We start from the raw sequence: 15,723 nt of genomic DNA, 5'->3' as shown, positions 1-15,723 counted from the left end.
AAATGCTGTGGTGGGGGTGGATGATCACTTTTGTATCTCATACCACAGACATTGGGGAAACTGGGAGGAAAAAAGAAAAAAAAAAAAGAAAAGAATTAGCTCTTAGTCAGATTTTAGATTATAGTTTTTACAGCTTTACATTGCTGGCCACAGGTTTGTGCTGTGTTCTATTTGTGGGATTTTTTTAAAATACAAAGTATGTAGTTTAATAATCATAAGAGTTGGAAAATTCAGTTTACTGCTCAAAATAGATAAATGGGGGGGAAAAAAACCCCAAACAAACAACAAACCCAACCCCTTTTGAAAAATGAATGAAAGCTGGGGAGTAGGTGTGACTTGAATAACATAATTACTGCCAACTAACTGCTGGTGATGGGTATTTCTTTGGAGTTCACAAAATTTGCATGGGCTGCTTTGTATCCTCATGGTAGAGTTAGGCACAGGAATGTAGTAGATGTATAGATGCAAATGTTTATAAAATTATGTTGTTTAATGTGTGGTTGATTCAGGTCTGATTTTATTGTTTGCTTTTTTTGCTGCTTTTCCTTAGATTCAAGCACCCTTTAAGGACCAATGTACCCCATAGCTCATGGAAGAAAAAAATCAAATCAGGACATCCTTGGTTTCCAGGCTACCGAAATATGGAACAAAAACTTTAGGAAGTGTTTTGCAACCTGTGCCAAACGGGACAGCTGTTAGTTTAACAGGGAATAATGGTGGCAAAAGTTTCAGCAAGCACAATGGCACTGTTCGCATGTCTTCCTTTTCTTTCAACTGGAAAAAGTCAAATAAATATCAACTTCATGATCAAAATGGGAGAGACACCAACCCTAAAAATAACTGTAATGAAAAATTAATTGATTCTGAGAAGTATTCTCAATCTCAAGGAGCATCGGGTAATGATGTGCTCAGGGTGGGTTTAAACAGTACTGCTTCGATTACATCAAAAGCAGCAAAACAAACCAATATGTTTGTATCTTCTACTGAGGAATTAAACCCAAAGTCTTTGCCTGGACTCTCTAGTTCAGCAAAATTTGCCAAAGGTGCCCTGTCAGGAAGGACCTCGTATTCCGGACTCAATGCTCCAAAATCCCATTTAAATGGATTTTATGGAAACAGGACGGTGGTAGGTTTGCAGAGACCTAGAGCTAATTCCAGTTCCACAAGGACAAAATCAGGAGAAGGCTTGGCACAATCTACAGACAACAGCAAGACTTTTTCCTGTGAAAAAATGGTAAGATCACAAAGTTTTTCACATTCCATTCAGAATTCTTTCCTTCCCACTGCATCTTTAACCAGGTCACATTCTTTTAATAAAGCTGTGGATCTTACAAGGCCTTATCATACTCAAAATCTAGCTGCCAGGACATCTCAGAGGTCAACTTTGTTGTCAAGAAATGCATGTCAGTTGGATGTACCCAATGGAAATGAACCTATGAAGTATGGATTTGCCAGACCTTACTCTGGTATGTCGGCTCCTTGTTCGAAGAAGCCCCCACTATCAAATGGATCTGGATCAGCACCTTCTTTTGGATACAGATTAAGTCGGCCTTCTCTGCTGAAGCCTACCCGGCAGCGATTTGCTGGAAATATCGATAGCAGTAAAAGTACAACTCCTGACACGTGCATCATGGAGAACTCTGAAATTTCAACAAATAGAACAATTGAGAAAAACAGTGTTATAGAGAGCAATGCTCAAAGAACAGAATCTGATGAGGGTTTGCATGAAAGTATGGGAAAACATGGGTCAAAAGTCATGTGTATGAGCGATGATGGAGATGAAATATCCATATCTTCTTTGTCATCCTCTGAAAAAATTGATCTGAGTGAAGACTTCAGTGATGATTTCATAGATATGGAAGACCCAAACAGAACTATACAAATACAGCAAAAGGACAACCACCTTCAAGAATTAGATCATGGGAATACAATGTCAGTTGAACCGTTCATTTCTCTCAAGGAAAGTGGAGGATCTTGCTGTAATGCTGATGAGTGGCTTGATATAAATATGTCTGGTAAATACTTTATGTTCTGTTCTGTTTGAAATTTTAGGTACTAAAGCAAGATCCTGTAACTGTAATTAAGTTGTCTTATATAATTGCCCATTGCTTGTGAATTGTTTCAGAATGTAACTTTGCGCTATGCTGGCCCATTTGTTTTCTTACAGTGCCTTTTCTCCATGATAGTCCTCTTTCCCAAGCATGACTTTGAAGAACTCTTTTTCTATGGGATAGGAATGAAAGATACCTCCTTCAACCATGCTTGCGGTATGGTTGTGGGGTTCTTCATATCACTCCTTTGCGATTCATTTCTCTGGACTGGTGATCTTTTAAGAAAGTTTCTTCTCTCCCTTCTGCCTCTGTAGGCAGAGAACAGCTATAATGCTTCTAAGTAGTGAGAATAAGTGTAGTGTGTCTAATTAAATCAGTTAAATTTTAAATAGCAATATCACTATTCCCTCCTCCACCCCTCCCCCATGCATGCCATATTAATTCTTTAAAAATTAGTTGAAGAGACAGAAGATGTTTTTAAAAGATACATTTTCAAAACAATGATGGGCTTCTCACATACTTGTTTTGAGAGAAGTTACAGTTGAAAGATTGGATCCAAAAGATATACTTTTGGACCCACCTTCTAATATGTTAAAAACATACTGAATTCTAGAAAGTAGCTTTCATGATGGGTGAATTAGCATAATGTAAAAGGCCAGGAAAGAGGTAGGTTGGAAGGATAAGTAGTTGTAACTACCAAACCAGCTTGAGCCTTTTTTTCCCTCTAGGATGAGTGAACAATACTGTAGAATGCTTTCAGATATCCTGTTACAGTACAGTTACAGAGAAGTACCAGTAATACACATCTTAATATTTATTTTTGAAATATTGGATTGGTTTTGGAATCTCAACTATTCCTGTTTTCTCTAAGCAGTGGATGACAACAGTGAAAGCACAAAGCATACTGCTGAGAATGTGATTTCTCCAGAGATGAATTACAGAGCTGGATCCTCTTTTGAGCTTTCTCCATCTGATAGCTCCGATGGCACGTATATGTGGGATGAAGAAGGGTTGGAACCTATTGGAAGTGTCCATCCATGTGGAAGTTATGAATCTTCAGAAATGAACAGCATAGTACGTATTTATATGTGTAACTTGCATAACTGTAGTATTTTGAGTTTATTGCTTAAGTCTATTTTGAAAACAGAATTAATGTGTGGGTGTTTGGTTTTTTTTGGGTTTTTTTTTTTTTTTTTTTGTTTGTTTGTTTTTTTGTTTTTAACTTCATAATTGTTTCTTCTTTCGTCTGTAGCTGATAGCTTTTTGGAACTTCTTATTTAGGAAGTCCTGTTCCTGGACAGGTGACCTCGAGTAGGCTATTTACATACATATGTTTTTTTTTTTCCTTATTCTCAAGTTGGGACAGAACAACTCTATCCTTATGCAATCTCATGGTAGTGCTCACAAATAATAAAGGAAGGAATTTCCGCAAATGATAGGTTAAATATCTCCTACCAATCTCTATAAATTTAGGAGTGAAAAAGCAAGAAAATAGGTATCGCCTGTCTGACTTCTTGCATCATCTTGTTTGTATACTGTATATGTGTAGGACCCTTCTGAACTGAACTGAAGTTTATTTTGATTTCTCAGTTCGTTCAAGCATAGAATCTTTAAGGTAGATACCTGACCCATATAGCAGTACTCTTTGTATGTCTCAAATGTGATACACAAGATGCATAACAACCTTTTTCTTAGTGCTAAAGTTATAACAGATCTGTAAGAAATCAGTTTGAAGACTAATTCAGAATTCAGCCTGAAGAAAGGATGGAGAGCTGTTGCAGTGCTGTGACCCTCTGGCTGAGGTCAGGGAGCCAACCCTGGGATTTTAGTGGACGTGAGGAAAACACTGTCTGTCTGTCGTTCATCGCTTTTCACTGTTCGTATTCCTTTGCCTGAACAGACTTTTGAATGAAGTAACTCATATTTTAGTAACACGATATTAAAAATTGGAGCTTCTAACAAAAAAAATTTGGTGTAATCAATGTCATGCTTCATGTGTTTTAAGCGTGTTAGATACTGTGACACCACTGTGAATTTAGTAATGTAGTTTTGGACTTGGACAGGGTTTGTGGCAACTGCTTAGACTTTGATTTGTACTTTTAGTTGGGTTGTCTGCTGTAGCCCAAGAGCAGAACAGCAGAGATTTCTCCTGAAAATTTGGCATAGCTATGTAATTATATTTTTATGTGTAACTGCATACAGATACCTGATCTTTTTTCAGCTACTTGTGATATAGTTTGCTTTGTTTTAAATAATGATGTTGGGAGTTAGTGCTTAAAGTCTAGAAATGGTTATTAACTTTTTGTCCTAATTGTGGCCAGCTTGGAAAAGCAGTTTGAGACTTTTGCAGTATGAGTTTTGTAGTTTTATTGATGTTTGTTTATAGGGGACAAAAGAGTTAATGTAGGCCGCTGCAAAAACAAATGCCCTTTCTGCAGACGCATGCACATGCCAGGAAAAAAGAGAAGTTTTTAAAATTTGCCCTTGAAAAATGTTAAATATAGATATTTTGATACATACAGTGTAATTTATCAAACAAATAAAAGACACTACTTTCCAATATTTTGGACTATGTATCAAGGGTTTTGATACATGTGACCTCCATGTATCAATTTGTGCATATCTGTGAACTGATAATGTTCTGATTGACAGAAGCTATTGCAAGCCTTGTGGAGCAAAGGTACATTAGAAGCTTTTGATATTTTTGTTCACTTCTTTTGTTTATTTCTCCCCCTACTGAATGTAATTAAGTTTTTAGAGAGGGCTTAAAAATTGAGGAATGAACTTGCTAGGTTTTGAGGAAGTGAAGAAAGGAAGAGGTTTTAAGACTTACTGTTGAATCTAGAAAGTCGTGTGTTTTCTGTCCATTTTAATTTTTATCCTGTTAGTGCTATTTCAGAATTACAGTGTTTACTATGAGTTTTTATCTTAAATGAGAGAAACATCAACAATAAATATTTTATTTTTGTAAGGCAGAAATGTATTTTCAGTCAGGTTGGGTTTTGAGGGGAAATTGTAGCTCTGAAATGTTTGTTGAATTGGCTTTCAGTTGTGGTTGGGTTTTTGTTTTGGTTTGGTTTTTTTCCTATGCATATTGTTTTTTGTAGAAAGCATGATACATTTGATTTCTTTAGCCTAAAGATTGAACAATTATATTTTTTTAATCTGAAGATGCAGAGGAATTTCTGATGTAGTTACTCATTATTTCTGAAGAATTATATTCTTGGGTAGGTTAATGTAAGCTTTTTTCCCCTTGTTTTTTCTTTTCTCTACATGCAATAGTATAAAGACAGGTTAAAAAAAAATAGAACTGAAGGCATTGAGAATAATCAGCACATCAGATGCTTTGATTGCTGGGAGATATGTAATCAAATTATGTGGTTTCTATCTTCTAGTGTGGTGAGGGTAAAAACAGTTAGTATCTGTCAAAATCCAGTTGATAAGCATCATATTTAAGAATTTTGAGTGCTTGAGCTAGTGCCAGACTGACTGCCCCTCGGAATTAATGTTTCTAGGGAAATCTGCAAAATGTATAGTTGGTTCCAGAGTTTCCATGGCATCAGGCTGGAGTGAGTAGAAGCAGTGTAGCTGAATAACAATTCGGGTAACTAGATGGTGAGTAATTGTTATCAGTTAGTGCACAAAGCACCTTTTTCTTATTTCTATCCTACTGTTGTATTGTTAATCTTTTAAGATGTATTGTTCTTAATATCAACAAATATTAAATGTTTTTCCTAAATTTTTCCTAAATTTTTCCATAGATGGCAGTGGAGCTCTTGCTGGGTAATCTTAGATTAGAAATGTTTAGATCATCTTTGAAAAGGCAACTTCTGCAGAGGGGACGTTAACTAGGCTTCTGGAGTGACAAGAATAGGAAGACATTGAAGGAGCTTGCTGGCTACTCAATCTTTTTGTTCTTTTTTTGGGGGAGGGGGAGAAGAAAAGCAGGTATCTTTGTTCTCAGTAGAGCTTGGTTTTAAGGACATGGTGTGTGTAGCGAAATAAAATAAATTTGGCCTCTTTTAGGACAGTCCTTTTGTTCTTCATTAACTGACCCAACAGCTATGGAGAAAATGCAGAATCCAGTGTTGGAGGCTTGAAAGTTATACAAATCTAAATAACCTCTCATAAGATGATGCCATGGGGACTTACAGATAGGTAGGACATGCATGGGGTTTTTTTGAGACCTTGTCAGGATGAAATTTTTTTGTGTGTGTGTAACAGAAAACAACTTACTCCACTATCCCTACTTCTGTTTCATTTCCAGTTTTGAAGGCAAAAATCAAGTGGTTAACATTCTAAGAACTGAACTCCTTTCAAGTCTTCAAGCATTCATTTCATTTCATTGATATTACTTGTTTTTCTTTCAGCAACTGGTCTTTGCTGCTGAGCACCAAATCACTGATGCAATATCTGCTTAATTCTGTGTGAGAAGACTGATGCTTAGCAGAGCAATTGTGATGGCTCTGTAAATCACTAACATAGACAATATTTGTCGATATGTATTCTCACTTAATGTTTAGCTGTACTGTTTGCTCATGTTCTGTTTCAGCTACATACTCTTAACACTGAGCTGCTTTACTGTTTCATGGCAGAAATCTGCTCAACAATGTGAGGTACAGCTGATGTGTTTTATTTGTGGGGTTTTTTGTAGTGGTGTTTTTTGTTTGTTTTGGTTTTGTTTAGTTTCATCAATTCTGTCACTAGCTATCTTTAGCTGAGGGACTAATTTAAGGGTTATAATTAAAATGTTTCTTCATTTCATTGCCACTGAGTAATTGTAATCACATCTTAGATTACAATTATTTAAAACCAAAAAAGCCTTGCAAACAAAATTAACAGTTTGATTACAGAAAGGGGAAAAAAAACCAAACCCAAACCAACAAACCAGAAAATGGAAAGAACCCCAACAAACATTAACGTGTATGTACACATTTTCTGTGTTTCTAGGCTTGAATTGTGCTCATGATTGTAGAGCAACTGTCTTCATTAAACAAAAATTTTGATTTACAGAGCCAGGCTGAAAGCAAGATTGAGTTCTTAGTTCCTATAGATGAATTTCATTGGAGGGCAAGACTGTATTAGTATTTTGCTTGCTTGTGCTTGTTCAGTTAGCAGCTGAGAGGGTTAGCATTCCCAGAAGTCTGGTAGTTACACATCTGAAGGACTGAATGTCTGGTTTCTACAACAATCTTTGTAATAGCTGCTTAGGACTGAAGTAATTTTACTTCAGAAAGCAGGAAACAAATGTTTTCTCTTCCTGTTTCCTAGAATGAGAAATTTGACGATAGTGTATCATCCTTGTTACGCTTTTGCTTTCGTTATTTTTTGTCTGGAAGTATGTTCAAAATGCATGCAAGCAATGTAGCCTAAGACACGCATCCTAACTGAAGTCTCATTGCTCCTTTGCTTGATGGATAATGAAGCTCTTTTGCTGTATCAAGGTTTAAGCTGGTTTGTTTTCTCCTGTCCATTGTATTAAGTAGACACATAAGGAACAAACTTTTATATCTTGATATCTGAGAGTGAAGCTTTGAATATTTCTGGAAAGTCAAAGTTCTTATTTATGTTAAGAATAGGATAGCTAATACAGTTGTTGTATGCATTGTTCTGAGGTATGTGCATTTTTAAAGAAACTATGATATTCTAGTGCATAATAGTCTGCAAGAAGTAAAACTTCAGACTGGAAATATTCCACTAGCTTTGGCTTCTTTCTTTCATACTCTCTAGAGAACAAATTGTTGTGGTGTTTGTGGTTTGTTTTGTTTTTCTTTTAAATCAATTTCGTTTGGGCAAGTAGGTTTAGACAGGAAACTCTTTTGAGTGTTCCCTCATTTATCAGGTGGAAACAAGACCCTATACTAGAAGACGACTAAAGAGAGAGAATCCTCTGATTCCTTGTTACTGTAGGCTTTGGTAACAATATGAATCTTGTGCTATGTTAATTTTTACTGAAATAAATCCAGTGTTTTATATATACAGAGTTGTATATACATCCAGTGTTGTATATACAGAGTGAGCATCAGGGTAATTATAAGGATATAGGATTCTGGAATAATAGTTGAAATCTGGGTTTAAGAGGCTGAAGGGTTTTAGTTGCTGAAAATTTAATTGCTCTTGGTGTGAAATCTGGATCTCATTGGAATTAATCTGTTTTGACATTAATTGACACGTGGCCAGAATTATTTCTGTAGTGTGAAATTATTACATTTTTCTCTTCTTCCTAGGTATTTTTTGAAATCTTATAATAATTCTGTTCTGGTTTATTCTGTTTTTTTCCCCTTTATGATTGAAACTTGGGAAAGGGCAATTCTGAATTAGGTTTTGAAACTGGGCAGAATGCTTTCTGGTTCATGAAGTGTAGGTACTCACAGTGAAATATGCTGAAATGTGCTCCACTTAGAGAAAGAGAAAATAAACTTGCTGAGGTAGCATTGTTTAGTTCAATCACTAATTTCTTACAGTAATTTAGTTATTTCCAAGTAATTTAGTGTTAATTACCTTAATATTTTTAATAATTCTCTTTTCAAAATGAATTTATAGTAAGCTTTAAATTGCCAGTTTGATTTCTCAAATGACTATTTATTATGTGAACTCAGACTTGTGTGTATTTCCAATACATTTACTTCTATACAGTGAAATGTTCTAGGTATTCTACCTATTCTTTAGTTGCACATCCTCCTCAGGGGGTTAATACCTAAGCCATATTTCTTGTTGTATGAAAGGCTGGGCTTTTAAAATTCTGGATAGGTTTGTTACAGCTATAATAAAAATACAAGTGCAAGTAAGCTTAAGATAGTGTAAAAGTATGGAATAAAACAGCTATTCAGATATAGAAGGATTGATTTCAAAGTAGTATTTGGGAGGCTTTTATGAAGTGTGAATCCCTTAGAGGTTGCTATTTGAGATAAGATATATCTTGCCCAGTGTGGATTTTTGATAGAAGTGTATAATAGAAGTGCTGAAAATTTTTTGGAAATGGTACAGTGCTAATTCCAAATGGATAAATATTGAGTCTCCATGCGGTGCTGGTTGGATTGTATAATAGTCATTGGAAGCATTTTCATCACAAAATGCTTCTGAATTAAAAGCAATTTTTACAGACTTGAACACAATTGTATGCTGAAAATGAGTTGCATTCTTATGACGTTTTTCATGAAGATTTTTTTCACTGTAGAAGAAAAAGTATCTGAACCTCCTGGGAAGTGACTAAGAGCAAACCCAGAGAGCGTCAGTTTGTAGTTTGTATTTTATCTCCTTCTACATTTTCCTCTGTGCCAAGCATACTGGAGACCATTTTTATGGACAGAGCTGCATAGCACCTACCATCACTAACGTGGAATAGCAGCATGGAATTTTGTATTTTCTGCTTCTGCTCACAAAGTTTTCATTTGTTGCATTGATCATCAAAAAAATCCTGTCCTGAAGGGCAGAGTGAATAATTGGTCCTTCACACACCTTTACCTGAAAGCCTGACTTTTGGGTTTGTAGGCCAAGGTTTTTCTTGGCAAGAGACACTGGAGTAGCCCAGGAAGTCTTCTGTGAGATTGTAGCTTTTACTGGTGCATTCTAAAAAACAGCAAACACCGTGTCTGAATTTCACTTGTAATATAAAAGGATTTCTTGGACATATGTTATCTTGGTAAGCTGCCATTTCTCCTTAGGATGTCTGTGAAAGAACTTTGGCTTACTCTGTTTTCTAAAATTCATGAAGTGGTTCAAACTTCCTGCTCAGAAGTACAGTGGTTCTAGGATTGGAATCTAATACAGACGTCAGCCTTGAAAGGTGTTTTTCATTGGCATGCATCTGAGTGCCACTTATCTGAAGCTGGTGTTGCTAGTAACCTCTGGTTAAGCTCATAAGGTCATGTCTAAGTTCGATGCTCTTTTGTCCCAACATCTTCATGCCATATTCCAGAATCTGACAAAAACTATGCTGACTCACTTAAATTGTACTGTTCTAACTTCATAGTTTTCATTAGGTTGATATAATTGCTTTCATTTTTCCAATATTACATGTATAAAAATCTCTGGCAATTGTTTTTCATATCATAAGTTTCTAAAAAACTTTCAATTATGACTAAAAATTTTTATTAGGAAAACCGGTAGACTGCTTCTGATTTCAAAGCTTCAGAAATCAGTGTCACAGTTGTGTTTAGTCTCCGTTATGAGCAGATACTTGTGGACATATTAAATTAGTGGGAGAGCATCCTTGATAATGCGTCCACAGTTAAGCTTTTAGCAGAAAACTGGAAATGCTATGTAGGGAGAAAAAAAAAAAGGTCTGTATTGTTACTTGTCTTACTACAGAACTAAGAGTATAAACTTGTTTCAGTACATTCTGTTAGCAGGGTTCTTCAACCAGTCTTTCAGCAGTTTGCTGGCAGATGATTTTCTGCTTATGGCATGAAAGTAGAAACTGATTTCAGAGGTACCGTCTTCAGACTGAAAATAGCCACTGTCTATACCCTCCCATCGCTGCTCTAGTCTTCAACTTCAGAGCTTAGCTATTGCAGCAATGGGAGGTAGTAAGAAACTGAATTACTTAATGAGATGGCATTTGTGTAGTGTGTGATGTATGTGTCCCTGCTGTCAAATACTATTAAGAGGTTATAGACTATATTACAGTGCACAAACCTCTTGTGATGTTGGTTTGAGAAGCATGACATTTTGTGAACAAGCTTTTATGGCAAATTACCTTTTTTCCTTTGGGATGGGAAAGCATGCATGCCTTTGAGAGCTGCTTGGTTCAGAACTGACACAGTAAATCTTCTCATGCTGTTTTAGCTGGTAAAATCAAGTAAGGCAACTTCAGTTGTACTCCTGTGTTTCATTTGTTGTAGCCGTTAGTGACAGCTTTGAATTTGGATGGTGGAGAGATGGAGACAGCAACAGCTGATGTGTTGGTGTGTGGAATATGAGAATACATACTGGTAGAAATTAGCTTCTTTCTTTTCATGAGCTTGTAAGTGATGTTTCCTGGATGAGTTGGTAACTGCGTATGCAGTGTTACATTTTAACATGAGTTTATAGCTATTCCTTTTTAAATTTTGTTCTTTATTCTAACAAGTACCATCATTTTTCAATAACAGAAGGACTTCAGAATTACTCTAGTGTACTTCATCTAACTGTATTGCTGAACTTCTTAGTCTTGCACATTGTTTTCATTATTCCTAGGAAATCTTCAAACCATAGTGAGCAGGTAAACATGTGCCCAAAGACAACAGCAGTGTTAAAATTGGAGGAGCATTTTTCAAAGTTATCAGTATAAACAAGAAAAACATTTTCTTAAAAGCATGTAAAACAAATTGAGACATACATCTAGAAGCTCTGAATTTCTGAACACTTTACAGGTAACTGTGTGCCAATCTAGGTGGTTTTGGTTTTATTTTTCCTTTTTACCTAAAAATAAGTTATAGGAACATCGGTGTCGAATCTTTTTCCAAATTGCTTTTTGTTGTGAAGCATCAGAAATTCAGGAGAGGGACAGTGTTTTGAACATGTTGAGGTCAATTGTTCTAGTATACACAGCTTTGGTCCCTCTGGATGAAATGCACCCAATTTCAGTCTTATTGTCCCCACAGTGCTAGGTATGGGAAGCACTTCAAGAACACTTAACATGACATTGAGGCCATATTCATACCAACTGCAATCTGTTATAACTTCAATTGTCATCCTTCTTGAGACTGGAAATTTAGCAAAGCACTGTGTTTCCACATACGAGGTGGTTCTCAGTAAACAGCATTTCAGTGTTTTTGTATTCTTGGTTCACATTGAAATGTATCAGGATAATGTAGTGAGAATATAGTTCTGGAAGTGCAAGTGACAGGATGCATTTGGTAGTATCAGCAGTTCATTTAGAGATTGGTCAAAACAGAATTACTCAAAATTAGTTAGGATGTATTTGAGGATTGTTTAGTTTTTAATTAGAAACAAGTATATTAAGCTGACTGTATAAGAATAGAACACATTAATCCTGTGTAACAAGTTGTATTCAGATTACCCCAAAAATCTAGCTAGGGTATAATTAAAATTAACTACACAGAGGAAACATAATTGATCTGGTAGCAATCCTGCCCATGATGTTCCTCTGAATTTTGAGGTTATGGTTTGGTTTCTTTCTTAGCTGGGAGTTATTTGAAGCCTCCCTATTTTCCTTAAAGTTGAACTTCACACTATTAATACAACTGCAAGCCAGTGGAGTAAGAATCATTCACAGTTATTTTTGACAGCTAACGGTATGTGTAGCAATTACATATTGCTTTATAGTGTAAAATGCTCAGTTATTTGTAGGCAAACTGTAAAAGTAATGCTGAACTTCTGATATTGGTAGACTTTCTGAAAACAGACTGGAAGCAATCTGTAGAAAAGACTAATTTTCCTCAGCCTCTGCTATTTTTATGTTAGTGTTTATGCTTACTGCTGATGGCTTTCTATTATTGTGCTCAATAGTAGAAGGGAAACTTCCTAGTAAAAAGTTTCTGCCTACTTAAGAAAAAAAAGTTCTTATTTTTTTTCTGGAGTTCTTCAGAAAGATGGTCAACATACTTCCCTCCACCTCGTTTGTTTCTTGTAAGTTCATTACCGAAGGCTAGATGGCACTGAAGGAATGCTTTTTGTAGCGATAGGATTTAACTTCCACTGCATGTTTGGAAAGTGCTGTGTTTTATGAATTGGTGAAGTCTTAAGAGAATGGTTAATGTTACTGGTTTTCTTTCTCTCCATCATGTGATTGAATTGCAGATTTCTGACTCAGTCTGATGTCTGATTTTGTAATTAAAAAAGACTTTAAAAACCAAAGCAGCAAGCATATCTTCTTCTTAAGCTATAGTGGGTAATAACTTCTGCTAAATGTTATTTGCTATCTACATTCAGTAAACCTAGGTAGAACATACAATGCCTCTATAATGATATTTTCAAGAATAGTAAATCTGTATTTAAGACTGTTATATCTAATAGTTAAACATAAAATGTCTCGAATTTTCAGAACAAAGTTCTTGTTGCATTTGTTGTTGTGGCAACCTTCTGTTACAGAGCATGAACAAAATGATGAAATACTTGTTTGGATGTTGGGCTTAATTATCTTTAATGTGACTTGCAGTGAACAGTGTTTAAAATAACTCCCTTCCTAACCAGTTTTTGGTATCATGCAGAGTTCTCTCTATAACCTGTGTGGTTTTCTCTGTTCTGATGACTTTGTTTACACTGGGTTTTTCTCTTCAGTCCTATAGTATGGTATGTGCCTTCCTGTGTCTTTACCTCCTGTCTCTGTTTTCTGCTTTCACTTAACAGTCCAGTTCTTATTTAACATTGCCTTTTTGGAGACTTGTATTGAATTCCTATTTCTTTATTTACCTCTTCCCTATCTGGGCTGTTGTAAAATGCTGAAAATAGCATTGACAAAGACCCCGGAAGTCTCCCTCTTCTCTGTTGTCAGTCTTCAATCATATTTGACTTTCGCAGTTATCCTTTATCTGCCCTCCAGATAACTGACTGACTCAGTCTGTTTAGAGTTTTATTTTAAAAGCTACTTCCTTTTATCATTCTTCAAGTACCTGAAAAGATACTTTTTTGTTTTCTGTAGTGTTGTCAGATTCTTCACTTGCCCCTTAAGTTTTCTGGGCACTTTTTTTCATAGTTCTCTCCCTTTGCTTCTGCTTATCTTATGCTTGTTGAACTTTTTTTCTGTGGTCCTTTTCTACCCCCTTTTTCCTCCTCAATATCTTTTTTAAATGAAAATGCAAAAATCTTTAAATTTTAGCATCTCTCCATGGGACATGCAGCATATGCAACTGCGTAGTAAAGCGGTGTGAAAATGTCTGGAATTTCATGCATCTAAAGCTATTAGTTTTTCTGAGCATAAAGCACATCTAGGTTTTACTTGCAAAAGCATGTTTGAAATAAGAAACAGTGTCCCTTTAGTATAGCATAAGACTTGTAATACGCTTTGACACTATAGAGAGATAAATCACTTTCAGATGCAAAATAGTGCAATTTCTTCTCATTTCAGATATTAAAGCACAGAGAATCATATAAACACAGTATATTTTCATTGTTCTTCCCAAATTATGCCAACTCGCTGCAATGATCTCTACTTTCAGTCAAGTGAATAGAAAATAAAAGGCATTCTGTTTTGGAAGTGCAACTATGTGTTAATTGTAGTGTTCAAAGGTCACATTAGAAGCATCCTGCTTCTGATCCAGCTTGGGGATCTTCACAACTGCAGAGACATGACTACTAAGGAAAAAAAGTAGTAATGCTTCATCTGGGATTTATAACTCTATATCCCATTGTCAGCTCCTACATCTTCCATTGTTTCAAGAGACTTCCCCCGTCTCCCTGGAGGAGTTACTTTGATTACTGTTTTCTCCTGTGTGGTATTATGTGAAATCAATATTGTTAAATGTATAGTAATATAGTCATTACCGTAGCATCGTACTCATGTTAAACACAGTATCATAGCTTCATTGTCATGCTGACATAGACACCAAACATTTTATTTAAATAGGATTTATTCAGTAGTAGAATGAAGGTGACATCTGACCAGGATATTTGACTTCTTTTACTCCCCCCCCCCCATGGAATGTCACAAGGACGTGGGTCAGCTTTAAATGATTTAGTGACTTTGACAACTGCTTTTCTAAATTTACAGAGCTGTATGTTGTAATACAGAGATGCTATTTTTTTTCTAAGTCTTCTTTTTTTTTTCATGTAAAATAGTATTTTTAAAATGTTTTTCATATACTAATTGTCCAAAAGACCTATAAAAGTAATGCTGGTATTTGGGAGATTCTGATGGAAATCTCTTCAAAGGGCTCTTATTTATGGAGAGAGATATATATGTATTTATTTTATTTTAGGATGATTTAAATGTCATTCTTTAAGCCATTGCTTAAAATGCTGATATGTTAATTAGATTAACTGTCATAAACTTAAATGTCAAGCTTTCTTCCAGTCTGTGTCCATTAGATCTTTTTAACATAAAAACTGAAGAAAAAATTTTACGTGGATAAATTGCTTTGCTTCATCTTTCAACAGTTTCGAAGAAACTGTTTATCCTGTTACTAAAAACTGAAAATCAGCTCAAGGTAGACATAGGAAAAATTAAGCATAAAACTTGTCCATAAAGAGTTACAATGTTCAAAATAAGTAAAGCCCCTTTAACTAATAGAAGTCATAAAATAACCTTAATTTCAAGTGGTCATTACTGATACTTGCTATAATAAGTGTTCAACTAAAGGAATACAACATGGTACTGCAAGAATAACTAACTACAAGTCTGAAGTCTGATCTAGCCTACTGATGATTTGTTCGTGCAAAGAGATTAAAGTATGACTAAATAAATGGAACGTGCTATAATGTGCTGTCATTCAACAAAGTGACCTGTAATTACTGCTGTATTCTTAAGTAAACAACTTTAAAATATATACTAGAAGTAACCTAGTGTGTTTATCTTTCATAATATCCATCCAGATTTAACAGTAAAGTTTTTAAATTAGATTGCCTTAATGTCAGATAAAGCTTCTATAAATGCATTGTCAGTAACCTGGGAGTATTGTGTGAATACTAACATCAAAACTAGGTGTATTGGAAAGATGTTTATATACTGATGCTGTAGATGACACAATATCTTTTGCTGCCGACTTTCAAGCTTGTAGATGCGCTTTCTGTA

General features: G+C 35.4%; 1 protein-coding gene across 8 annotated transcripts in view; it reads left to right on the top strand.

Moving 5' to 3' along the window:
• CCSER2 (coiled-coil serine rich protein 2) overlaps positions 1 to 15,723 on the top strand; it is a 73,465-nt gene that overhangs the window by 14,949 nt on the left and 42,793 nt on the right. For 5 of the 8 annotated variants that reach the window (XM_030487460.2, XM_030487458.1, XM_030487464.1 and 2 more), the window contains exons 2-3: positions 551 to 2,015; positions 2,923 to 3,125. In XM_030487460.2, coding sequence (XP_030343320.1) covers positions 590 to 2,015; positions 2,923 to 3,125 — 1,629 coding nt within the window. In that variant the 5' untranslated portion in view covers positions 551 to 589. The remainder of the gene's footprint in view (positions 1 to 550; positions 2,016 to 2,922; positions 3,126 to 15,723) is intronic. The other 3 variants (XM_030487461.1, XM_030487465.1, XM_030487463.1) reach the window with 1 other exon arrangement.

The sequence above is a fragment of the Strigops habroptila genome, chromosome 5 (genome assembly GCF_004027225.2).
Source record: "Strigops habroptila isolate Jane chromosome 5, bStrHab1.2.pri, whole genome shotgun sequence".
Classification (NCBI taxonomy): domain Eukaryota; kingdom Metazoa; phylum Chordata; class Aves; order Psittaciformes; family Psittacidae; genus Strigops; species Strigops habroptila.
Note: the sequence above shows the minus strand (reverse complement) of the source record. Positions and strands in the feature narration are given on the sequence as shown.